General features: G+C 34.1%; 1 protein-coding gene and 1 long non-coding RNA gene across 6 annotated transcripts in view; one reads left to right on the forward strand and one right to left on the reverse strand.

The window, feature by feature from the left end:
• Positions 1-7,265: 7,265 nt before the first annotated feature.
• Positions 7,266-22,608, reverse strand: part of LOC143256493 (ecdysone-induced protein 78C-like) — a 154,429-nt gene continuing 139,086 nt past the window's right edge. For 2 of the 4 annotated variants that reach the window (XM_076513784.1, XM_076513782.1), the window contains exons 3-8: positions 17,665-17,806; positions 14,740-14,951; positions 13,400-13,723; positions 11,726-11,831; positions 8,821-9,100; positions 7,266-8,015 (exon numbers count right to left, since the gene is read on the reverse strand). In XM_076513784.1, coding sequence (XP_076369899.1) covers positions 8,832-9,100; positions 11,726-11,831; positions 13,400-13,723; positions 14,740-14,951; positions 17,665-17,806 — 1,053 coding nt within the window. In that variant the 3' untranslated portion in view covers positions 7,266-8,015; positions 8,821-8,831. Of the gene's footprint in view, positions 8,016-8,820; positions 9,101-11,725; positions 11,832-13,399; positions 13,727-14,739; positions 14,952-17,664; positions 17,807-22,608 lie in introns of all 4 variants that reach the window. The other 2 variants (XM_076513783.1, XM_076513781.1) reach the window with 1 other exon arrangement.
• The window catches only part of LOC143256498 (uncharacterized), a 52,428-nt gene continuing 47,984 nt past the window's right edge, over positions 18,165-22,608 (forward strand). The window contains exon 1 of one of the 2 annotated variants that reach the window (XR_013031390.1): positions 18,165-18,436. This is a non-coding gene — a long non-coding RNA (uncharacterized LOC143256498). The remainder of the gene's footprint in view (positions 18,437-22,608) is intronic. The other variant, XR_013031389.1, reaches the window with a different exon arrangement.

Here is a 22,608-nt window from a genome sequence, read left to right on the forward strand (position 1 = left end):
TTGTTGTTTATTTTAATATAATTCTGGAAAACATTTTTAGGTAAATGCAGCTAATGCTACACTCTGTTTATTGATAATTAAATATTTCTGTATGTGATTTAAGTATTGTTTGTTTTTATTTGTGTGAACTTTTGAATGCTTTTGATATAACTACTTTACTTAATAAATGCATTTTTTTTCTAATTGTTCTTGTTTGAGTAACGTTATTTCACATTCAAACAAATAAGCTGAGTATTTCCCCCCTCTCCATCATAGAATTTCATAGTTTGCCTTGAGAATCAATGGAAAGATTTCATTTAACAAATGTAAAAAGCAGAACCAATGAAATGCACCGGTCTGGAGGTTACAAATATAATTGTACGTGTAAAAGCTTTACTTTTAAAATCCAAATAAACTTTTAATTTTTCAAATCTACTCTTGATTCACAACAATTCAAACAAGAATTGGGGGGGGTGGATTTTATAGTTAGCTTTTAGCCAATGGTATATGTTTATGAAAATGCCTTATATGATAGATGATTTTCTTGTTTAATTTGCATGTGAGGAAAGTTTTTAAAGATGTTTCATGTAGTTAATACAAGTGAATTTTGTGGAAATTACAGGATTATTTTAGAATAAATTTAATTATAACATGGGGTATTTTTCATACTTTCCCTGAATGTTGAGTTTTTGATGGTTTGTTGAATTTTGATGGAAAATTGGATGTTTACAATGTGTACAGAATATGTTGCAGTGAGATAATGAATCACTGTGTGTGAGTTTGGAGCAGTTTCCATTATCTTTATTAATTTATTTTAATATCTCCTTAGATGTTAATATTAACAGTTTGTGATGCCACATATTTATAAACTGACCCTGTAGGTTCCTGTGCATGAAGTTTGGATAAAACCAAAAATGGAATTACTGGTTCTGTATTAACAAACGTGATCAAATAAGTCTCCAAGAATAATTTGAGATACTCAGTAGTAGTAGTAGTGGTGTTGGTGGTCAAGTTTAATATAAATCAAAGGTTGTGGTAATACTTTAAAATATGGCTCTTGTACTTACAGGCTAATAGGATGAAATTAATTTTATTCCTTTGATTTTAAATTGGGTCAAATAACTGAGTTCAATCTGTAAGTTGTAGAGAAAAGACAATGACCACAAGACCAGATGGTAACTGCATGATTCCTAATTTGAGCACATGCTCTCAAAAAGGTTTACCATCCCTGTACTAGAAACAATTCTATTTCAGTTTTATTGTTAAGTTCAAATACAGAAATGATCCAGAGGGTAGAAACTGGAGAACATCTGGGTCCAAGTAATCATCACTCCATTAGGTTCAATGTTTTGTTACACATGGAAATAAGGAATAATTATATTTTGGTTACAAATTTCAAAGAAGCAAATCTTGAAGGAATACAACAAGAATTACCTGTTGTGAATTGTGCAGTTGAGTTACTTAGAGACATTGACTGAGTCTGGGAATTTTTTAAGTATTCAAAGTAAATATATTCCGAATAGAAAGAAAAGGGTAACTACAAGTTAAAACCAAAAAAACTAAAAAAAAAACAGGTTGATTCACAAAGAATACAAGAGAGAGAATTATAAAGTTAAGAAATTTAAATTGGCAGGTACTAAAGGAGACTTAGAAGACTACAGACAATCAAGAAAGTTAGTGAAACAGGAAAGTAGGACATCAAAAGGATGTAATCAGCAAGGATGTAATTAAATATGTTGAGGGTAAACAAAATGTCAGGATAGACTAAGACCATTTATGGATTACAAAGGAAGTCTAGTATCTGATGAATGGGTTATTAAATTTTAATTCAGTTGTTACTCATGAAGATGTAAGTAGTATTCCACATCTTGAACAGTTGGTAGATGGAAACAAGATCAAACAAGATTACTCCATTAATTCTGATCTGGTTAAGAAAACATTGGGAAATTTAAAGAACAATAAAGCATCTGGGCATTTGCTCCTTTTTTATTATTTACATTGGGTGTTGCTAGCTGTGAAGAGGATACTGCTAATTTCCAAAAGGATTTAGATCATTTAGTGAGTTGGGCAAATAAATGGCAGATAGGTTTTAATTATATTATAAATGTAGTATAAATCATAAGGGTTATCATAATTTGAATGGGAATAACCCTAACTGTTACAAAGGAAAAGGATCTTGATGTAATAGTTAGTCTAACAACATCCAAGTAGTGTACTGTTGCTAGTTGTAGGGAAAATAGAATTTCAGATTGTATCTACTGAATACAAGTATAAAGAGGTTATAATTTAATTGTACAGGTCACTGGTTAGGCCACATTTGAAATATTGTGTTGAGTCTTGGGCTCCTAACCTTAGAAAAGATGAATTGTTGGAAAGGGTTCAAGAAGTGTTGCTAGAATGGTGTCCGAGGTTGCGATTTGAAGATAGGCTCAAATATCTTAAAATTGTTTTCTCTTGAAAAAAAGAATTGGGATCTGATTGAAGTGTTTAAGATTGTAAAGGGAATTGTTAGGGTGGATACATCATGTTTGTTTAATATTTAACAATGAGAGTAATAGGGCTAGGGGACTGAAGTATATAATTTTGAGAGAGTAGGAGTCAGTTTCATTTTTCCAATACAGTATGTGGCGTTTGAAGAGATGACTTTGGACCTTTCAGAGCAGTAAATTTGAGTTTAAGAGAAAACTTGGTAAGTATATAAATAATAATGAAGCTTTAAGATTAAAACAAAATTTAGTACAGATAAGATGGCCAAGATGTATCAACATGTTCCATGTTATGAGGCCTAGCATGGCCAAGTGGTTAAGGCACTTGACTTGTAATCTGAGGGTCATAGATTTGAATCCCCATTACACCAAACATGCTTGCCCTATCAGCTGTGGAGGCATTATAATGTGATGGTCAATCCTGCTATTCTTTTACCAACGAATAGTGCAAGATTAGAAGGAATGCAACTAGTTGTCACCATCCACTACTAAATTAGGGACAGCTAGCATAGATAGTGCAAAATTCAAACCAAACCCATGTTGTCCCTAAACATTATTTGTATATTAAGGACACAAGTTGCTTATAAGACATTTGTTATATCATTAAATAACTCAAGCAACTGTAAAACAAAACCAATATTTGTACTATTCTATACAAAGATGTTTCAGTTCAGTAAATGGACACACCATTTGTGTGACTAGACCGTTGAAACATATGCTTGGAAATAAGCCTTGTGTATTAAATGGATTGTGGAGAGCTTGTGCAGAGGAGAGGGGTGTTTTCAACATGACAACCTAAAAGCAGAATCTTTTTTGATGTAAACCTTACCATAGGATTTTTGTCAAGATGGTAATCAGATATAGCTTGTATGGATGGGCTGTAATATGATTTAGATTGTTTGAAATATAATGTTCCTTGATCTTATATCCACTTTGAATCACTGAAGTTAAACATTGTATGCTTTAAGTTTGTCTTTTTCTCTTTAAATAACTCGGCAATGGCAGTTGTACTTGTTTCGGTTCAGCAAGTGGCATGAATAAGTATCAACATTGTGCTGAGGAGTTCTGTGTTGATATTATTGGGTAATGAAGAAAAGATAAATCTTGGATTCAGTTACCAGAGTTTTTAACGTTTTCAGGAAACAGCAGAGGTTGACACAAGTATGACTTGTGGGTAACACTATTCTGCAAATAATTAAAATTGTATAAAAACTGTAAAATTGGTAAGGCCAGTAATTTCAACTGTGTAGATGTACTAACAGAATCTGAACAGGCACCTTGGTGTCTATGCAGACTGACAAAATAGAAAAAACAGTGGATATTAAAGACTAGCCAATTACCGGTGGTGCCAACATGTTAGATTCATGTATGAAAGTATTCATGACATCATATCTGCATCCTGAGAATGGAGAAAAAGTTCTCCATGACAGGAAACGGAAGCAAAATGGGAAAATCGTAACCCCTGTTGCAAATCTAGATGCACACAAAAATGTTTGGAAAGTGGGGGGGTTGTACATTTTGTAATAGTTTTTTTTCCAGTATCGTATGAGCAAGAGTTCCATTATAGTACAATTAGCAGTGTGCTACATACTGTAACACACCCCTTTTGAGTTAATAAGGTTGTACTGTGCTTCAGTGTCCATAATAAGTATCAAAAGAAGTGGACAAGACTGAACACGTACAGAAACAAGAGACTGAGAAATCCACACCCCATTTGACATGACAAAAACTACAGGTGGCTTATCAACTGTTACACTGTCTCATCTGGCCTGATTCTGCTGTCAGGTAGAAGATAATAAAACTCCAAGATCAAGAGCTCAACCAGCTCAGATGAAACTCAAAACAAAACAGGCTCCAGGAATAAAAAGTCTCCCCACAAGAGTCTCCTATAGACTTAAGAAGTATTTGTTTCATTCTAAATACATTGAGGAACACTTTGTATGTTGATGTATGTAATTTTACGGGTATTATTATTTTGTTTTACAATGTATTCTAATTTCTATTTTGGTTGATTTAATGTTATGTTTTAGTTGGAATTTGATATATCATAACATGGCAATTTTTTTAAAGATATTTTGTGTAATTTATTGTATGGCCATAAGGTGAAACACCATCTTGTACCTACTTGTATGTTATTTGGCTAAACTATATGTTGAAATTATCTACTTTAAGATTTTTTTGAGCCATGTGTGCATAGGGTTGGAATAATATTGGCTTTATTTTATAGAAGGAATTTTGATTAAATTCCAAATTTATGATGTGTATCTATAATAAAGTAGCAAGCTTTCAGTAAAATGTCTGTTCAACACAACATTCAGATATGAAAGTACTTTTTTTCAAGATATGTCTGTGAATTGGTGGTGTCAATCTCACTCAGACAAGTTGGAGTGAAAGTGATATTCATATGAAGAATAGAAATGCTTTTGTTCCTCACAGGACTTGCATTTGTATAACCTCTTGCACAGCTGAAATGCATAGTTTCAGTTATTTCCAGATCCTTTTATATTGTATTTATTGTAAACTGTCACTAGCTCAGTAATGTTGGGTAAAACAAATAGCTGATAACTCTGGCATCAAATACGTGTTGAATGGCACTCTGTAAAAGGTCATGGTAATTGCACTTTGACCCTCATAGATGCACCTTGGGTTAAATAGTGAAGATATCCTTATAAACCTTGGTACTTGGTCTCATACTTTTATGAACTGGCAGGGAACAAAGTATTACTGCTTAATAACACAAAGTAGTAATGCGTGTTTATTAGCATCATTATTTTACTGATGTATATTCTATACTTTCGTGTTTGAAAATTATATTAACTGCTGTATTTATTCTAATACTAGCTTCAGTCTAGTTCACATCTTGAGTTATGAATGTGCAAGATATTTTCATTAAAGTACCCATAAGGTTTACGCTACCAAAATCTTGTACTGATTTGTTACATTCAAAGACCTTATGAGTGATAACGAAGAATGTAATATTATGTTAACTACACCATACCTGTCATATACCTAGCTACAAGGCTTGGGACAGACATTATAATACAGTGTCCTAGGGTGGTTGTTTTTATCTGCAAGTTGCATGAATTAGTATTACACTGTGTATCATGTTTCACATAAGTAATTCTATTATGTATTTCTAGTAGAAACTCAAACTTAGGACCTTCTCAAAGTGATACAAAAGTTTCATGTAACATGCAAAAAAAATATTAATGTAACTCCCTAGCACTGTGTACAACAAAATTATGAAAATATGTTTCAAGTGATACATTTGTTTGTGCAAAAGGTATCCATTTAGGACTTTCTTTTAGACTAAACATGATGTAGATTTGTTATAAAAACAATATATATATACAAATTCATGTTTTCCTACAGATATATGTTTAACTTTATCACTGTGTCAGAAACACTGTCCTAAAGATTGTGACTATTAGTTTATTCATCTATGGTATGATTTGGTGCAGTTATTTATAATCTTTTGACAAACAAAAAAAGATTAAATCTGTGATTTTTTAACTGTGTGGCAGGACTCCCCTCCCCAAGGGGGGTGCAGGCTTTTGCCAGGAGAACCAAAAAAAACAACAAAAAAAATTTTAAATAAATTTTCTTGCTAATATTTGTTTAAAAAAATCTGATTAAAGAGAGAAAAAGGAAGTACTGTATTTGTTGTTGGCACTTGTGAAAATTATTCAGTATGAAAGGGGGGGGGTAAGAAAAGTAATGCTTAGTGTGGGGGGTTGCAACTACATTAAGTTTGTAAACCACTCGATTAAATTGGTTCACTGGCCATCTTCATGAATTTTCTATGTTTTAAGCCTAACTGTCCCCTGCTGGTACAGTGGTAAGTCTACAGATTTACAATGCTAAAATCAAGGGTTTGTTTCCCCTCATTGGATGCAACAGATAGCCTGATGTGGCTATGCTATAAGAAAAGACATAAGCTGAACTAGCATTTTTTTCCTTCTTCAAGGATTTTTGTTTTTTTATAAATACATATATTTATGTATTTTAATCTTGTGAGGTAACTTAAAAAATTGCAAATGTAGTTCATCAGTTCTGTAGCTCTTGATGTTGATAGAATATTCTTTTTGTAATACTCTTTTATTAATAATATTGCTAAAATGTTCATAGGGCCCATCATGTCTTAAAAAAAAAAAAAAAAAAGACCCCAATACACTGTTTGAACTTGTTCACTATTCCCTTATTACTTAATGGCTACCAAAGGGTGTCTGTCCCCAAAACATACACAACACAAATAATAAAAAAACAAAAACATTATGATATTCCTTGTGATTCCTAAGCAATGTGAGAAGTCTTGTATTATGAAGGCTGGAAACACAACATGAGGTGCACATTCAAGTTCAACAAACCTTCTCCTCTCTCTCTCGATACACCTGGAGGACATTTAGTCCTCCTTCATAGGTTGGCTAAGCCCTAAAAACAAGGACACATCCTTTAATTTTTTTTCAATGCACGTATGGAAGTTTTCATTTGAATCAGCACTAGTTATTTCAGGTGGGAGATTTTTATATACAATAACTCTACTGGATCATTAGACCACTTTGAAATGTTGCCAGTTGGGTATCTGGGAGTTAGTGTAACAATTGTCAGGATCATTAAGGCTGTCGGTGTGTTGAGACTCCTCACCACTACTGCGCATGTGACTGAAACAATGAATTGCTCAGAAGGAACGCTTCTCTTAGGCCATCTGGAGTCCACCTGCTAACTCCAAAATTGTAGAAAATGTACATAGACAAACAAGTTCTCAAACACACGTGAATTAATTACAGGTCAGCATACCTCTTCAACAGTTGACAATATTTTTTCATTCTTTATTGTTTTGAGGACTTGCCTCAGTGTAACTGTGGCAGTGAAAACTGCAACAATAGGGATCTCAGAAAAAAAGTTAAAAACAAACAAACTACAGTCTACATCTGTTACACAGAATAACGTTCACCTTTTGGCTTTTTGACAAAAACAAAAAAGTCACAAGTTGATAGAAGCTAAAAACTAACTACAGTCCTCAGTGGTTATACAAACAAAACCACTGCTTAACTAAAATAAACAATTCACAGGTTTATGGAAGATGTGCAGTTAACTCTAGTGCTTACTGATGAAATGAACAAAACTACTGATCAAGTAAACTTACAAAAATGAAGCTTGAGAGAAGGTGCAGTATATGGTTACCATATTTGGTTTTGGACTGAGTGAAACCTTAACATATACAACAAAACAAATACAGTATAAAAGGACTCTCCACACATCAGTTAACACTTTATGGTCATAGGAAATCATTGACTGACTGGTCAAACTTCACATAGTACATCTTTCTCTGCACAGACAAATCTTGCAGTCAAGTTTTGCAAACACGATAGATTCCAATGATCTCCTGGTCCCGGGGTTCTTTCTGTTTCTCCTGTGGCTATTCTAGAATCTGGAATGCTGGGAATGGGGCAGTGAGTGTTTTGCTGGTGGCTGGGAACAACTGGACCTGCCATGTGATTAACACGAGTGGACGACAGATTGGCATGGTCTACTATACTTTTGTTTGATCTTAAAAAGAAACATTGGTAAAAACAGTTTATCAGTTCTAGTGCTTTAACTGTCAATGATGAATTTTAAACTCAAGATTTTTGTACTTTACAAATATGATAATGAAACTGTAAAAATCACTCAATAAATTGAAATTGATTTTTATTTATAAGTTTTGATATTTTATATTTTAATGTTAAAATCAAACTTCTTACCCATCTAACACAACTAGATGTAAAATATAAAAATGTGTTATTTTTGCCTTGTAACCTCAACTCTCCTTACAAAGAAAGATATTTAAATTCTAGAAACATTGTATTGAAATAGTTTTCCTAAATATTAAATATAGGTTATTATATTAAATATTAAATATAGGTTATTATATTAAATATAGGTTATTATATTAAATATAGGTTATTGTATTAAATATAGGTTATTATATTAAATATTAAATATAGGTTATTATATTATATTAAATATAGGTTATTATATTAAATATTAAATATAGGTTATTAATTTGAAAATATACAATATTTAAGTTTTAGAAAAGATTAATTGAGCTAAAGGTCATAAACACTGAACATTAAGCAGGAGCTTCATAATTAAATAAGTATAGAAAATGTGATCATCAGAACTTTCCTCTGACGTTTTGATTTACATTAATTAAAATGTTTATTCACAATTCACCTGAAATAAATTTTTTAAAAAATTACTTGCAAAATTTATTTTCTGTGTGTTAATATTATTATTTTTTTAACTTTGAAAAAAATTTCAAAGGTATAGAAAAGAATTAAAAGTAATGAATGTAATTTTCTACAAGACTTACCTACAACGTCATCATTGTACTAAATCTTCCTCACATTTTGGTATATCAAAAATTTCTGCAAAAAGTGGAGGGAGCTTAAGCCTTGCCCAGTTAGCTCGAAACCACTGTAAGTGTTCCATGTGTTTCCCACCAAGAGCATGGAGCTCTGGTAATTTCATCATCAAGGAGGGAAAGAGATGCTGTTCACTAGGATGGTTGCGTCCAATCTGGAGTTTCAAGGCTTCCATCAGCTTCTCCTGTTGCTGATCTATACTCTTGTTGTCATAAATGCCCACCCTCTCTATAGAACCAAACAAGACATAGATCAGAGTTTCTTCACCTATTAGAAGCTGAATACTATGTATATTCTTAATGTACCATACTGGCCCAATTATTTCGTAAAATTTTAAAGCAACACAAAGGAGATTATTAGCCCATCAAGGAAGACCCTTATAGTATCCAACTTTTATCACCCCTTACTATTCATGTATTCATCCAGTCTGTTCTTTAATTCAATTATATTTTCTGCCTCTACCACCCTTAAAGGCAGCTCATTTCTAAAGCCAACCACCATTCTTAAAAAGTAATACTGTCTAAATTGCAAAAGACTCCTATGCTACCAAAACTTGAATCTACATCCCCTTGTTCCATTGTTTTCACTGCTAAACACTGAAACGTTTGATGGATCCATATTATCAACACCCTTAATAATCTTCAATCAAATTACTTCTGACCATTCTCCTTTACACAGAAAACAAGTTCAGAGATTTTAGTTTCTCTTCATAAGACAATCCCACGTGTCATCCTAATAACTCTTCTCTGAACCTTCTTCAATAAATCAAAGTCCTTCTTGAGAATGCGAGCACCAAACTGTGCACACTACTCTAAATGAGACCTTACAAGTAATCTGTACAGTGAAACAATAATATTCCTTGTCTTGTATTCAAAATTTCTATAGATGCTACTCAGAATTCTATTAGCCCTATTGCTAGCTACAATACACTGTTTAGATGACTTAAGTGATTTTTTAGCCACAACACCAAGATATTTTTATTCAACCACAGTATTTAATGTATTCCTGTTTAAATTATAACAATAATTTAAACTGTGAAAACCCACATGCATCACCTTATATTTTGTATAGTTAAACACCATCTGCCACAGACTGACCAAATACATCAAATGATATAAATCTCCCAGTAAGTCTGCAGCATCTTTGATACTGTTAGCCATTCCAAACATTGTATATCATCTGCAAGCTTTGGTAGTTCTTAAGTCATTATCATTCATATAAATCATAAACAGCTGATATCCCAGCACAGAGCCCTACAGCACACCAGTTGCAACTGTGATTCAGTCAGACTTAACTCCATTTATTACTACAATGTTTTTTGACTAATAATTAGGCTGCAAAATTCATAGCTGCCTTATTATCATGGATGACCACAGGACCCTTCTCCCTACTCTAGCTTGCTGCATTCCTGCACGTCCAGATAGCATCTGTCTGCATGTGCACATCAGATGTCCACTCTATGTCATTAGTAATTCTTGCAACTAATCCACATGTAGGCTGTTCAGTTATAGTACTGATTTTACTGATGCATTACTGCTTTGACTGAGATCATTTTAAGTTTTATGGTAATTGCTATCTGTGAGTCTCATTTTAGTGATCAACCTGTGTATAAGAACAAGTGACCACACTGAAAGACAGGGAACAAGAAAATGTCATATTAACAGACAATTATGACAGAGTTGTGATGCAAATCTTAAAATTATGGTGGTGCATGAGACAGAACAGAAGGAAAACAAGAATTGTACTGCTCATACAAATTTGGTGTAACTGAAAATAATGTTAATTTCTTAATTACATTCCACAAAAGCATTTTACAGACCTAAGGACATTATGAAACTCAAATATTTCTTATCTATGATTTCTGAAAATGGGGGTCACCTTATATTCAAGATTGTTCAATAATTGGGCCGATATGGTAATTTAATTGAGTATGTAATACATTTTAAAATAAATAGTTTCTATTTTACAAACAGTTTTATAGAAAATAGTTACAAATATATGTGTGTGTTCCATACATGAAGTACAGGGTGGCCCGTAAGTCCCTACCCATCCATATGTTATTATGTTATATTCAGTTACGCATGTGTAATAAATTTGTTTCTTTTTCAGAGAAATATGGTCGATGCAAGCCCCTTTACACTTGAAGAGCGTATTGTGACAAGTACGTCACATAATATTATGCAGCGAGAATGAGGGACACACACAGATACATTGGATACATAAGATATATGGATAGGTAGGGACTTATGGGCCACCTTGTACATGCAGAACATTACAGGAACACGAATAATGATTAGCTTAGAATATAATAATTGGCTTCAAGGTAGGTTTTAAAAACGGTAAATGCCTAAAATGTCACATGAAATAGATTCAATAATATTTTTAAGTAGCCACGTTGAGGTTTTTTCTTAAGGATTTACATTTGACCATCAGTTAGTAAAGATATTTAGTTTTCAACCAATGAACATTTTCTAAATGGTTAAACACTAGGCAAATGATTTTAGTGAAAAGGGCACTCCAGTCTGAACCACTAATTTTGGAAATGGTACTAGAAACATTTTTGTCATCAATGTTCTCATGTTATGCACACACAAAGAGAGCACAAAGATTATTCTGATGAAATCAGAAAGTTACTGAAAATAACATCAGGGTGCATTTAAAAAAACTTAAATGCTAAAATATCTTGTGATAACAAAAGTCATTGTAACATAGTTGAATAGAAACTAAACCACAGTTGTGCAGGAAATGTCATTAACGTATTAGAAGTTTCACGAATGTATTCTCAAGATGGCTGGTATGGGTATTAAAACTTTAATTAAAATAGAGTACAGAAGACAAATAGCCTCTACTCGCCTGATGTCAGAAGTACTACAGCTGAAAATAACCCGATCTCTGTGTCATTCAACTGGAAGTTGTTGAAGGTCACAACAAAGTTAAACATAGAAGACACAAATTCATTCTGTAACAAGAAATACATACAACAGAAATAAATGACACTGAATATGAAATTCAAACAGTAAGATATAAGTTTCTCTTTCAGTACTGTGCTTCTAATTCTTATTTTGTGGGACATAATTCTTAATTAATTAAAATTCTATTATGTTGAACTTATTTGGGACAGAGCTGACATAGCTATTACCCCAAAACGTTAACTTGAAAGTGATTTTCACTTGCTAAAAATATATTAATAAAAATAACTTAAACAAGCATAGCTTCACAAAAGATGTGAAAAACACAAACATGAGTCCTCTTTTACATACAGTTATATTTTTTGTTTGTTCAAGATTAACCACAAAAGTGAGATCTAATAAACTGTTTAACACAATAACAAGAATTTATGTTCCATCATCCAGACAGCTCAAGTCACACAATTTACATTTTAACTCAATTAATGTAAAATAAAAATACCTAATTCTAGCACATTGTCCTTAATGGTTTAGTGTTTATGTAGGTACAGCTATATCATAATGGCATATCCTATTGCTATTAAAGAAATTATGTTTTTACATGTTACATTAATGCCATCATGTGTTGGATGGCACACATTAAATACCATATTTTAAACATCAAACATGTTGATTTGTTTATTAAATGTTCCACAAAGTTAGATAAGGACTATTTGTGCTATCCATCCTTAATTTCAAAGTAATGGACTGGCACCAACTTTAATCAGACAGAATTAGGCCATAAATCATATAACACATCCATGACTTGAAGCAAGACGTTTATTCGTGGTGGTAATTAGATGCATGCCAACCACACAACATCTGGTACAGTCCAGCGCACTAACTACTGTACCTTGATCAGGTTAAAGAGTTAGTAAGAAAATACACTGTAATTCAAGGAGAGATGAATTGTATTAAAGAACTTGGCTTATCTCTATTTTGTTTTGATTCATTGATTTTACGTCTGTGTCATGACACAAGATGTGCTGTCTATTTTTCTGGCCTGGCATGGCCAGGTGATTAGGGCGTTAAACTTGTAATCTGTGGGTCGCAGGTTCGAGTCCACATCACACCAAACACGCTCACCCTTTCAGCTGTGGGAATGTTATAAGGTGATGGTCAATCCCACTATTCATTGGTATAAGAGTAGCTCAAGAGTTCGGGGTGGGTAGCAATGACTGGCACCCTTCCCTCTAGTCATACACTGCTAAATTAAGGGGGGCTAATGCAGACTGCCTTCATATAGCTTTGGGCAAAATTCAAAAAACAAAAACAGTGTATATTCACAATATTACTCGATTTTAACTTTTTTAATACGATGTATAATATCAAATATAACGATTTATTACAGAAAATATGAGTTACAAAGTAAGACATAAGTTAGTCTGAGAACTTTCAATTGGTAATTAAAATTCCCAACTTACCATCATCTGTATTTTCTACATTTTGTTTTATGTATTTTCTGGGTGTCATGAAAACTAAAACAAGTTAAATAATCGATAACTGGGTAAGTTAGCTGAACAGTTTCAAAGTTCCGTAATACATACAAACCAGTTCAATTCTTTAAGCCATGGTAACTTACATCAAACATAAGCTCCATTTGCTGCTTAGAGACATAACTTCCGTCACTGAAAGTCACACTGTTGTCTAACGTGTTGATCATTCTGGCAATGTGGACAAGCCATATTTCAAAAAAACCTAACTTGATAAGAATAAGTTGATCATCTTGAGTTAACTCTAAGAATCCGGGAACACGCTTTGCAAATTCCACCACCCTTTGGATGGACGGAGTGACCAGTACAGCAAATTGCTGCCACATAACAATCTTCTGGTGTTCCAAACTGTCCGCAGTAATCTGTCCGCTTCCGTTGTCATCAGACGTTGCCGCTTGTACTTCGTTCAAACTCTGCTAAATGAAAATACAACATTAGAAACATTAGCTTGGGTGTAGATACGCCCCTCCAAGGTATGTTACTGAAACTAAAAGCTACGCCAATTTTATTAGTATTTTTATCAATGTGTAAAAAAACTTAATGAATGAAAAGAAGGAAACAAGTTTTGTTATATTACTAGATACTGTGGATTCTATCTCGGCTAAAGTAGCGTACGAAACCAAACATAGGCACGTTGCAAATATTATATTAAAATTTGAACTTACAGATGCTGATAAAAGTTTATTCGCATGCATTAAACAATTATTATACGTGAAAAACTGACTTGCTTTTCTTAAAATATTTATGCAGAAGCGAAAAAATATTGTGTTTATATTATTTGAAGAGTTCCGTTAAGCCTCGAATAGACTATTTAATTTTACATGGTTACCTGTCGGTGGTTTGGGTTGTTTCGAATTTCGCGCAAAGCTACACGAGGACTGCACGTCCCTAATTTAGCAGTGTTAGACTCGATAGAGGGAAGGCAGCTAGTCACCACCACCCACTATTGAGGTACTCTTTTACCAACGAATAGTGGAAATGACCGTAGCGTTATAACGCCCACAAGGCTAAAAGGGCGAGCATGTTTGATGTGACGGGGATTCGAACCCGCTACACTCAGATTTACGAGTCGAGTGCCTTAATAACCTGGCCATGCCGGGCCATCTGTCGGTGAAGTCCATCAAAATAAATATTTGCGTTTTTTTACTATTAGAACACTCACTGTAACAAACCAATCACGTATTTGTATGTACAAAAATGTGAAACCCCAACAAGAATTAATTGGAACTAATTAAACATTATTTGTTTTTTAATTTATTATGAGTGTGTGGCTCTGATATATAAGACCTTATGGAAATAAAGTCAGGCACCCGCAGGTAATTGGTACATAAACAGTTTAGGAAAAGTCAATACAGTCAATAATTCTCGGGTTATTTCATCCAGATAAAGTTGTACAACTAAGAAATATTTACGGAACCTCAATGCTTACAAATATTGCTGGCTTTCGGGCTAAACATCTCGTCTTTTCTTCTGTGTAGGCACAGTTGGCATGGTGGGCTTGAGATATAGTCAGAATGATATCGTACATGGCCAGTTGTTTGTTCTCTAGCTCTCTTGCTGACTGGTCAGCTTCAGCCTGAGTAACTCGGCCATCGTCGTTTCGTTCTCTTGACCTTTTTGGTACTCGACCATACCTAACAGCTACAAAACACCATTATGATTCTGTTTTTGGTTTGTAAATACTGTATTAAACGAAATATGTGCACTATATGATAAAAAATACAATCAGTAAAGCCACATTCACAGCTGTGACGTTGAGTAAACAATGTTTTAACTTTGAATATTTACATGAAACAGAAGCATGTTCGCATGTTAATGCCTGTAAATAAATACTTCAACCTTCTCAAAGTTTTTTAACAAGCATGAGATCTCATTAAAATACCAATACGATACGAATAACTACAAGGGAAACTGAAATTTTTCCTCAGAGAGATCTTATAAAACAAATGGAATAAACTGTTAAAACAAAGACATTTAATTGAGGTTCGGGAAGGCCATCCTCATTTTACAACTACCGATCGGAGAGAGGTTTGTTTTGTTTTGAATTTCGCGCAAAACTACTCTGGGGCTAACTGCACTAGCCGTCCCTAATTTAGCAGTGTAAGACTAGAGGGAAGGCTGCTAGTCATCACCATCCACCGCCAACTCTTGGGCTGGTCTTTTACCAACGAGTAGTGAGATTGACCGTCACTTTATAACGTCCCCCCGGCTGAAAGGGCGAGCATGTTTGGTGTGACGGGGATTCGAACCCACGACCCTCAGATTACGAGTCGAGTGCCTTAACCACCTGGCCATGCTGGGCCCAGGAGAGAGGTAAACCAAGATAGCAACGCCCACCACGTTATCCAAACAACGTGAAGAAATGTCATAGTTATAACACCCCCAGGCTGGAAGTGTAAAGTGTTTTTAGAAGCATGATGGGGCTAGAACCTTAGCTTTACCATCTGCAGCTAGACAAACTGACTATAAAGCTACGCCCTGTCACGCGTGTTGATACACTGCAAAATACATTCATAAAGATCAAATCATCGAAATGGTAAATTTATTCTCACAGGGTGGCCCTTAAGTCCCTACCCATCCATATGCTGTTATGTTATACTCAATTACGCATGTATTATAAATTTGTTTCTTTTTTTTTCAGAGAAATATGGCCGATGTAAGCCCATTTAGACTCGAAGAGCGTATTGTGTATTATATTATGCAGCGAGAATGAGGGACGCCACACAGATACACTGGATACATAAGATATATGGATGGGTAGGGACTTACGGGCCACCTACGATGCATAAATAAGGTATAAAATTGTCATCAAATGGACTTGTATACAACGCTGTAACACAAAACATGCTCGCCCTTTCAGCCGTGGGGTCGTTATAATGTTATGGTCAATCCCACTATTCGTTGGTAAGAGTAGCCCAAGAGTTGGCGGAGGGTGGTGATGACTAGTTGCCTTCCCTCTAGCCTTACACTGCCAAATTAGGAACGGCTAGTGCAGTTAGCCTTCGTGTAGTTTTGCGCGAAATTCAAAAACAAATAACTTGTATACAGTCCTATTTACAACCACACTTTGAAAAATGGTGCCAATAATTTAAAAGTAACTCAAATCAATTGAGTTTTAATAATTACGTAATCACACAGAGATACATTTTCTGTGAAATGTAACTTTAAAATCCATCACATACAGCTAAAACATACAATGAGGACAAAGAAAATTTAATGGAATATAAGTATCACCACTACCACGCGCAGTTCGTCTGTGAGTCAATGAGTTATTGAACACAAAAACTGTTCAAATCTATCTACCATATTGGCTTATCCACTAGAAGTTATGTAATTCAATCCTAACGATCGTGAACTTCAAAACAAGTTCTCTCTCTCTCTATTTCCTAACTGGTCAGTAACCCAAATGATTCAACAACAATCCAGAATACATTTTATAGATTACACAACTGAGTCAACTGTTAGCGCTATGACCAAACAGTTTTCGTATTTAAAATTTGATATATATATATATTTACACACAATGATAAGTTATATCAAAATCAGGGATACAAGCTTTTGAAACCAATATGTACATACAAAATGTGTAATTTAAGCTATTTGAAAAACAAATTAGGGGAAATAATCAGCAAGAAATATTTCCAAAATAGACCGTTTTTAACTTTAAGAAAATCAAAATTGCTTAAGATACACTGGATCTCAAATAAAAGTCCTCCTCCCTACAGTAAAATCATAAATAGCACTCAGACCAATCTTTCAAAATCACGATCACACAAAGTTTTACTTTATACCTGATGATTTTTCGCTATTAATTTTTCACTTTTAATTTATAACCAAAAAGTGTTTGTTCAAGCTAACTATCGTTAATCGTTATTAAAAAAAAACTGTACTGTTATATATAATTTATTAACTATTTTAATAAAAAAATAGATTTATATTAACATCAAATCGATAAAGTATTTATTTGAAAATAACGCTAAGCATGTACACAATTAATCATTGTATTAACCATCACGCTTCTCTCTCGTTTTTTTCTTTATTAAAAATGGCGCGAAAAAATCCATAGTATTGAAGGATATTTATTACAAAGTCATAATCAACCTATAATTATCATAATACGCTACCTGGTTAAATTTCTGTTAAATTACGTGAGTAACGAATGTAAGCCACTCAGATTAGTTTGTATACCGAAGATGGGTAAATTATTTAATTTGTTTATACACAACAGTAAGACTTACTAAATTTATCTACGCATCACACTGTTTGCAATACATTAGATAAAAACTGAATAAGTTATATCAAAATACAAGAAAACTACACGTTTTAACGAGTTAGATTATTAGCACACACTTACAGTCTCTGGACATACCCACGGCGAGACACTTTTTAAAGCGGCAGTACTGACAACGGTTACGGTTTAGACGAATAACTAAGCATTTACCGTCTCGAAGACACCGGTATTCGATCTGCTTTTGTATACTTCTTCTGAAAAATCCCTGAAAAATGGCATGAAAAGTTTTCTTTGAAAGAATGGCGGATTTTTTTAAAACTACATAAAGCTAGAACGACAGAAATTGAACGATGAAAAATAACTTATTGTAAGCGATTCAGATTAGCGTTCGAACAAATATCACATTCTCGGCCATCATGATCTACAATTATAGAATGGATGCGGTAAAACCACTTGTGGTACCTAAAAGTTTACTGCTTTGATTAAATAATCTAATAAAAACATAACAGGTTAGACTTGCCAAACAAATGAAGTAACACTACAAGCCAGACAGTGCATCAAAAAAAGTCGACAAACACTCCCTGCACCAGTAACACTGACGGTCAGGTTCACCAACAGGTCGCGCTACTAACTAAAGCGTGCGTGACATCACACTGTAACGATACTTTTCCAGCTGGTGAGATTGTGTTCGGTAAGCCTATCGTCTTCCTGTCGAGTTCAACGAACTTTTGTGGCCGTGACAGTGAGCCCTAGCAGGCCAGTAAACGTGGCCTCCAGTTACGATTACGTCTTTGTACAATAACAGTATAATGTCGTATTTTGTGTGCGTGTAGAGTTATGCTGATGAACTAGTTTGACTTTAGAACAGTTTCACAGAAGACGGAAGTAGCATCAGGTGAGTCTAACCTTTCCACGATTCACGAGTCGTAGCAGCAGTAACAATCATGCCGGTTTATAGTATGGATACCCAAATGACCAGTTGTTACTGTTTGAGAAAAAAATCAACAGAAAAAGACGACTAAATATTTATTTTTAACATCTGTCTTGGTGTTATGTTATTGACTTTTAAAACGTCAAAACTGTTTTCACAAAAATGAAATATTTCATTGCAAACAAAAAGTAGAACTTTGAAATTAAACTAATAGATGGCGTCTCCAGCAAGAAATATAATCCAAAATCAACAACAAATCTATCAACTTTATAACTCTTAGGTGGGTTTGAAAAATGTTTGCACTTAGTTTAACTGGAAACTAATTTATGGCAACGGTGACCTGCTCCATTAGCTGTATAGGATCTAATATGTTTTTGTAATTATTAATATTTCATAAAGCATCCACAGAACACAATAACGATGAACCTACGAGACGACTGACTTACGTTATCTCTGCAAAATATAAGCATCGTATACGTACACACTGAACCACGAGAATCAGCTAGTGAGATACTGAACCATTTTTAAATAATACTATCTTAGTAACAATTATGAGTTAAGAGAGTAAATCATCACTAAAATACAGATTAAAACGATAAGTCTGTGTTATTACTTGTGCACAATAACCTTTACAAACCTTCATGGTGTGTAAACACAACACATCAAGCTATTAAATAACCATTAAAAAAAGTTCAAACGATATGGTACAAAACGTACTCGAGCGTAGTAACTTATTAACCCTTGTGATCCAAAAAGGGAGTTACTGTAGTTATTTGTGCAAAATATCCATTTTTCGTTCTATATGACTCTTTAACAGAAACATTTCTAACTCACGAGTTTAGATTCTGCACTTGCATACGATGTAACTTGCCGGACATTATACAGGGTATTTGCACATTCGGGAAAACAGAATTCAGTGAAAATTTCTAGGCTTTAATGAGGTTATAGTTATAATAATCCTGAGATAATATTTTCTTAAATTAATGTTAGGCTTATATGTTATCAAAGGACGTATGACATTAAGACCAAAGCGTTTATAAAAGTAATCCTAGAATGTTCTAGATGACGTCACAAAATTTGGTAACTTGATATTAAAAATCTTTCCGAATGAAAGAAGAACACTATAACGTTATCCTTCCTGAGTAGGTTTGGTTTGAATTTCGCTCAAAGCTACACGAGGGCTATCTGTGCTCGCCGTCTCTAGTTTAGCAGTGTAAGACTAGCAGCTAGTCATTATTACCCACCACCAACTCTTGGGCTTCTCTTTTACCAAAGAATAGTGGGATTGATCGTAACATTATAACGCCCCCACGTCAGAAAGGGCGAGCATGTTTGGTGTGACGGGGATTCGAACCCGAGACCCTCAGATTACGAGTCGAGTGCCTTAACCACCTGGCTGTGCCAGGCTTTCTCCTGAGTAGACTGCAGCTCGTGATCAGATATGGTATACCGTCTTTGCAGAACAAATGGAACATGCAGAATATCCCGAAATAATCGTACATACAACAGAACGCACAAGACAGAGACATAGCGAGTGACATATCGATGTTTGGAACTGTTTGTTTACTCCAGTAATTGTTTATGCTGGTATATAGAAACATAATAATTATGTTGCATATGCCTAGGTGGCTTCTGTATTGGTCGCCATGTTTTAAAATGTTCCAACGGACAAAACTTTTGCAGCTGAGTTCACATTACTCTTAAGTCAACTTGTACTCACTGGTCAAATTCAAACTCACAAACTTGAATTCTAATGCGTAGTGAAAAATATGCGGTCAAATATGAACACGTATTTTTACGCAATGACATGATACTAAAATTTAAGTTTCATTCGAATGAAATCAATTTTTCCACGTCTTATACAAGATAAAGAAGTTATTATTTCATGTCTGCTTTGTTTGTTTCTACGTAATTTTCCGAGACTTTGAGTAATCAAAAATACTCGGCCCCAGTGATGATAAAACTTTAAGTTAATCTATCAATTTAAATTCTGTCATGGGTTTCAGAAAGGTTAGTTGTGTTGCACTCTTGGTTTCGCTCAGATCTAAAGCTCTAAGCTACTTATACTGCCTACTACGAAAAGTAATTGTCATGCTAAGAGCCACTTAACAACAACATACAATAAATCTACAATTTTATTACTTAAGTTGGGTTAAGTTTTAAAATGTTAATGATGGTGTGATTAGTACAATATCCTACATTGAAATAAACTTTCGTGTCAATGTCGTTCATTCTTGTTTTATCGTCACTTCAAAAGTGAATGTTGGGTTGTGCCTGCGTGCACGGCTTTTCAAATGGGAGACAGATGAACGCTTGAAGAGACACCTTGGTTCGCAATAATAATAAGACTTCTATTTACATAAGATGTTCAAAGCAAGTTGTAATATGTGAGAACATGGCTATAGGTTTTAAATCCTGTAGTATAGGAATATACCACAGGTTTTATGTACTGTAGTATAGGAATATACCATAGGTTTTATGTACTGTAGTATAGGAATATACCATAGGTTTTAAATCCTGTAGTATAGGAATATACCATAGGTTTTAAATCCTGTAATATAGGAATATACCATAGGTTTTAAATCCTGTAATATAGGAATATACCATAGGTTTTAAGTACTGTAGTATTGGAATATACCATAGGTTTTAAGTCCTGTAGTATAGGAATATACCATAGGTTTTAAATCCTGTAGTATAGGAATATACCATAGGTTTTAAGTACTGTAGTATAGGAATATACTATAGGTTTCTTTCTTGTAGTAGTAATGTGAATTCTAAATTTATTATTTATTTTTTATTGCACGCAAATCTGACACAAAACACGTGGCCCAGAAAAACTGTTAAGGTTCTAGCCTCTGTCAATTAGGTTTCACCCTTTTGGCTTGGAAAAGTGCCATAGGTCCTTTTGCTAGTTCATTGGCTGAAATCTATCGATGAATGTCGAGAAAGAATGGCGAATAAAATAACATGATAATGCGACCAGACAACATTGATTGAATCTTGAGGGGTAAACTTCCCTTTAACTTGTGGTCGTAAGAAAATCAGCTGACCAACTCACTTTTTTTAAATTTAGGCTTAAAAAAATGTGTTTGCCATTGTTTCTAGGCTGTTTGTTACTCGTAGACCTAAACTCGGATGATATTAATTCAACGTTACTCTGCGATAATCGTGTGTCTTCTCGAACCTGCTGTTATTAGAGGGGTAGACTTACCCAAAGAAGCTTTATAGTATAATAGTTTCCATATAAAAATACTATAATATTAAAAAAATCGAAAGTTAAATAAAACTTGTGCAACAAAAAATAAGAAGTTTTTTATCTCAAAATTTCTTGGCCCTGTAAAGAATATGTATAATTGTATGTTTATAAGGCCACATATTTTCAAATGGTCACAGTATTTATGTATATAGTTCTATTTAATTTCATTTTTTCAGTGCAATTTATTTGAAGAATACGTAGTAAATATCTAGCACATTTAAACTGTATTAGGCCTGGCATGGCCAGGTCGTTAAGGCACTCGACTCGTAATTCGAGGGTCGCGGATTCGAATCCCCGTCGCACCAAACATGCTCGCCCTTTCAGCCGTGGGGCGTTATAACGTGACGGTCAATACCACTATTCGTTGATAAAAGAGTAACCCGAGAGTCGGTGGTGGGTGGTGATGCCTAGCTGCCTTTCCTCTAGCCTTACACTGCTAAATTAGGGACGACTGGCGTAGATAGCCCTAGTGTAGTTTTGCGCGAAATTAAAAACAAACTGAACTGAATCATAAATATGCATATATATATAAACCATGAACGTCAAGGCAGATAGAAGCAAATTGTTTCTCCGTATCTCAACAACTATGAACAACTTTAACTTTCGTCCTAAGTCATCAAGTAGAGGAACTAACCACTGATAATTTACATAAATATTTATATTTCAGTTTATGTGAATAAAGGTACTTTCTACAACCGTGTTTCTTTCCTGTTTAATTTTGTTTTAATTTCCTTTTTAATAAAGATGAAACAGATTAATTTGTCACTTTCCTATTGGTGTTGTAAATGTAGGCGAGGGGTATTACGTGAACAAACATCTAAGCACGCCCTCTACATTCCGACACTTAGTTACATAACCCCTTTTAAACATGTGGTCAGTT

The sequence above is a fragment of the Tachypleus tridentatus genome, chromosome 7 (genome assembly GCF_004210375.1).
Source record: "Tachypleus tridentatus isolate NWPU-2018 chromosome 7, ASM421037v1, whole genome shotgun sequence".
NCBI classification, from domain to species: domain Eukaryota; kingdom Metazoa; phylum Arthropoda; class Merostomata; order Xiphosura; family Limulidae; genus Tachypleus; species Tachypleus tridentatus.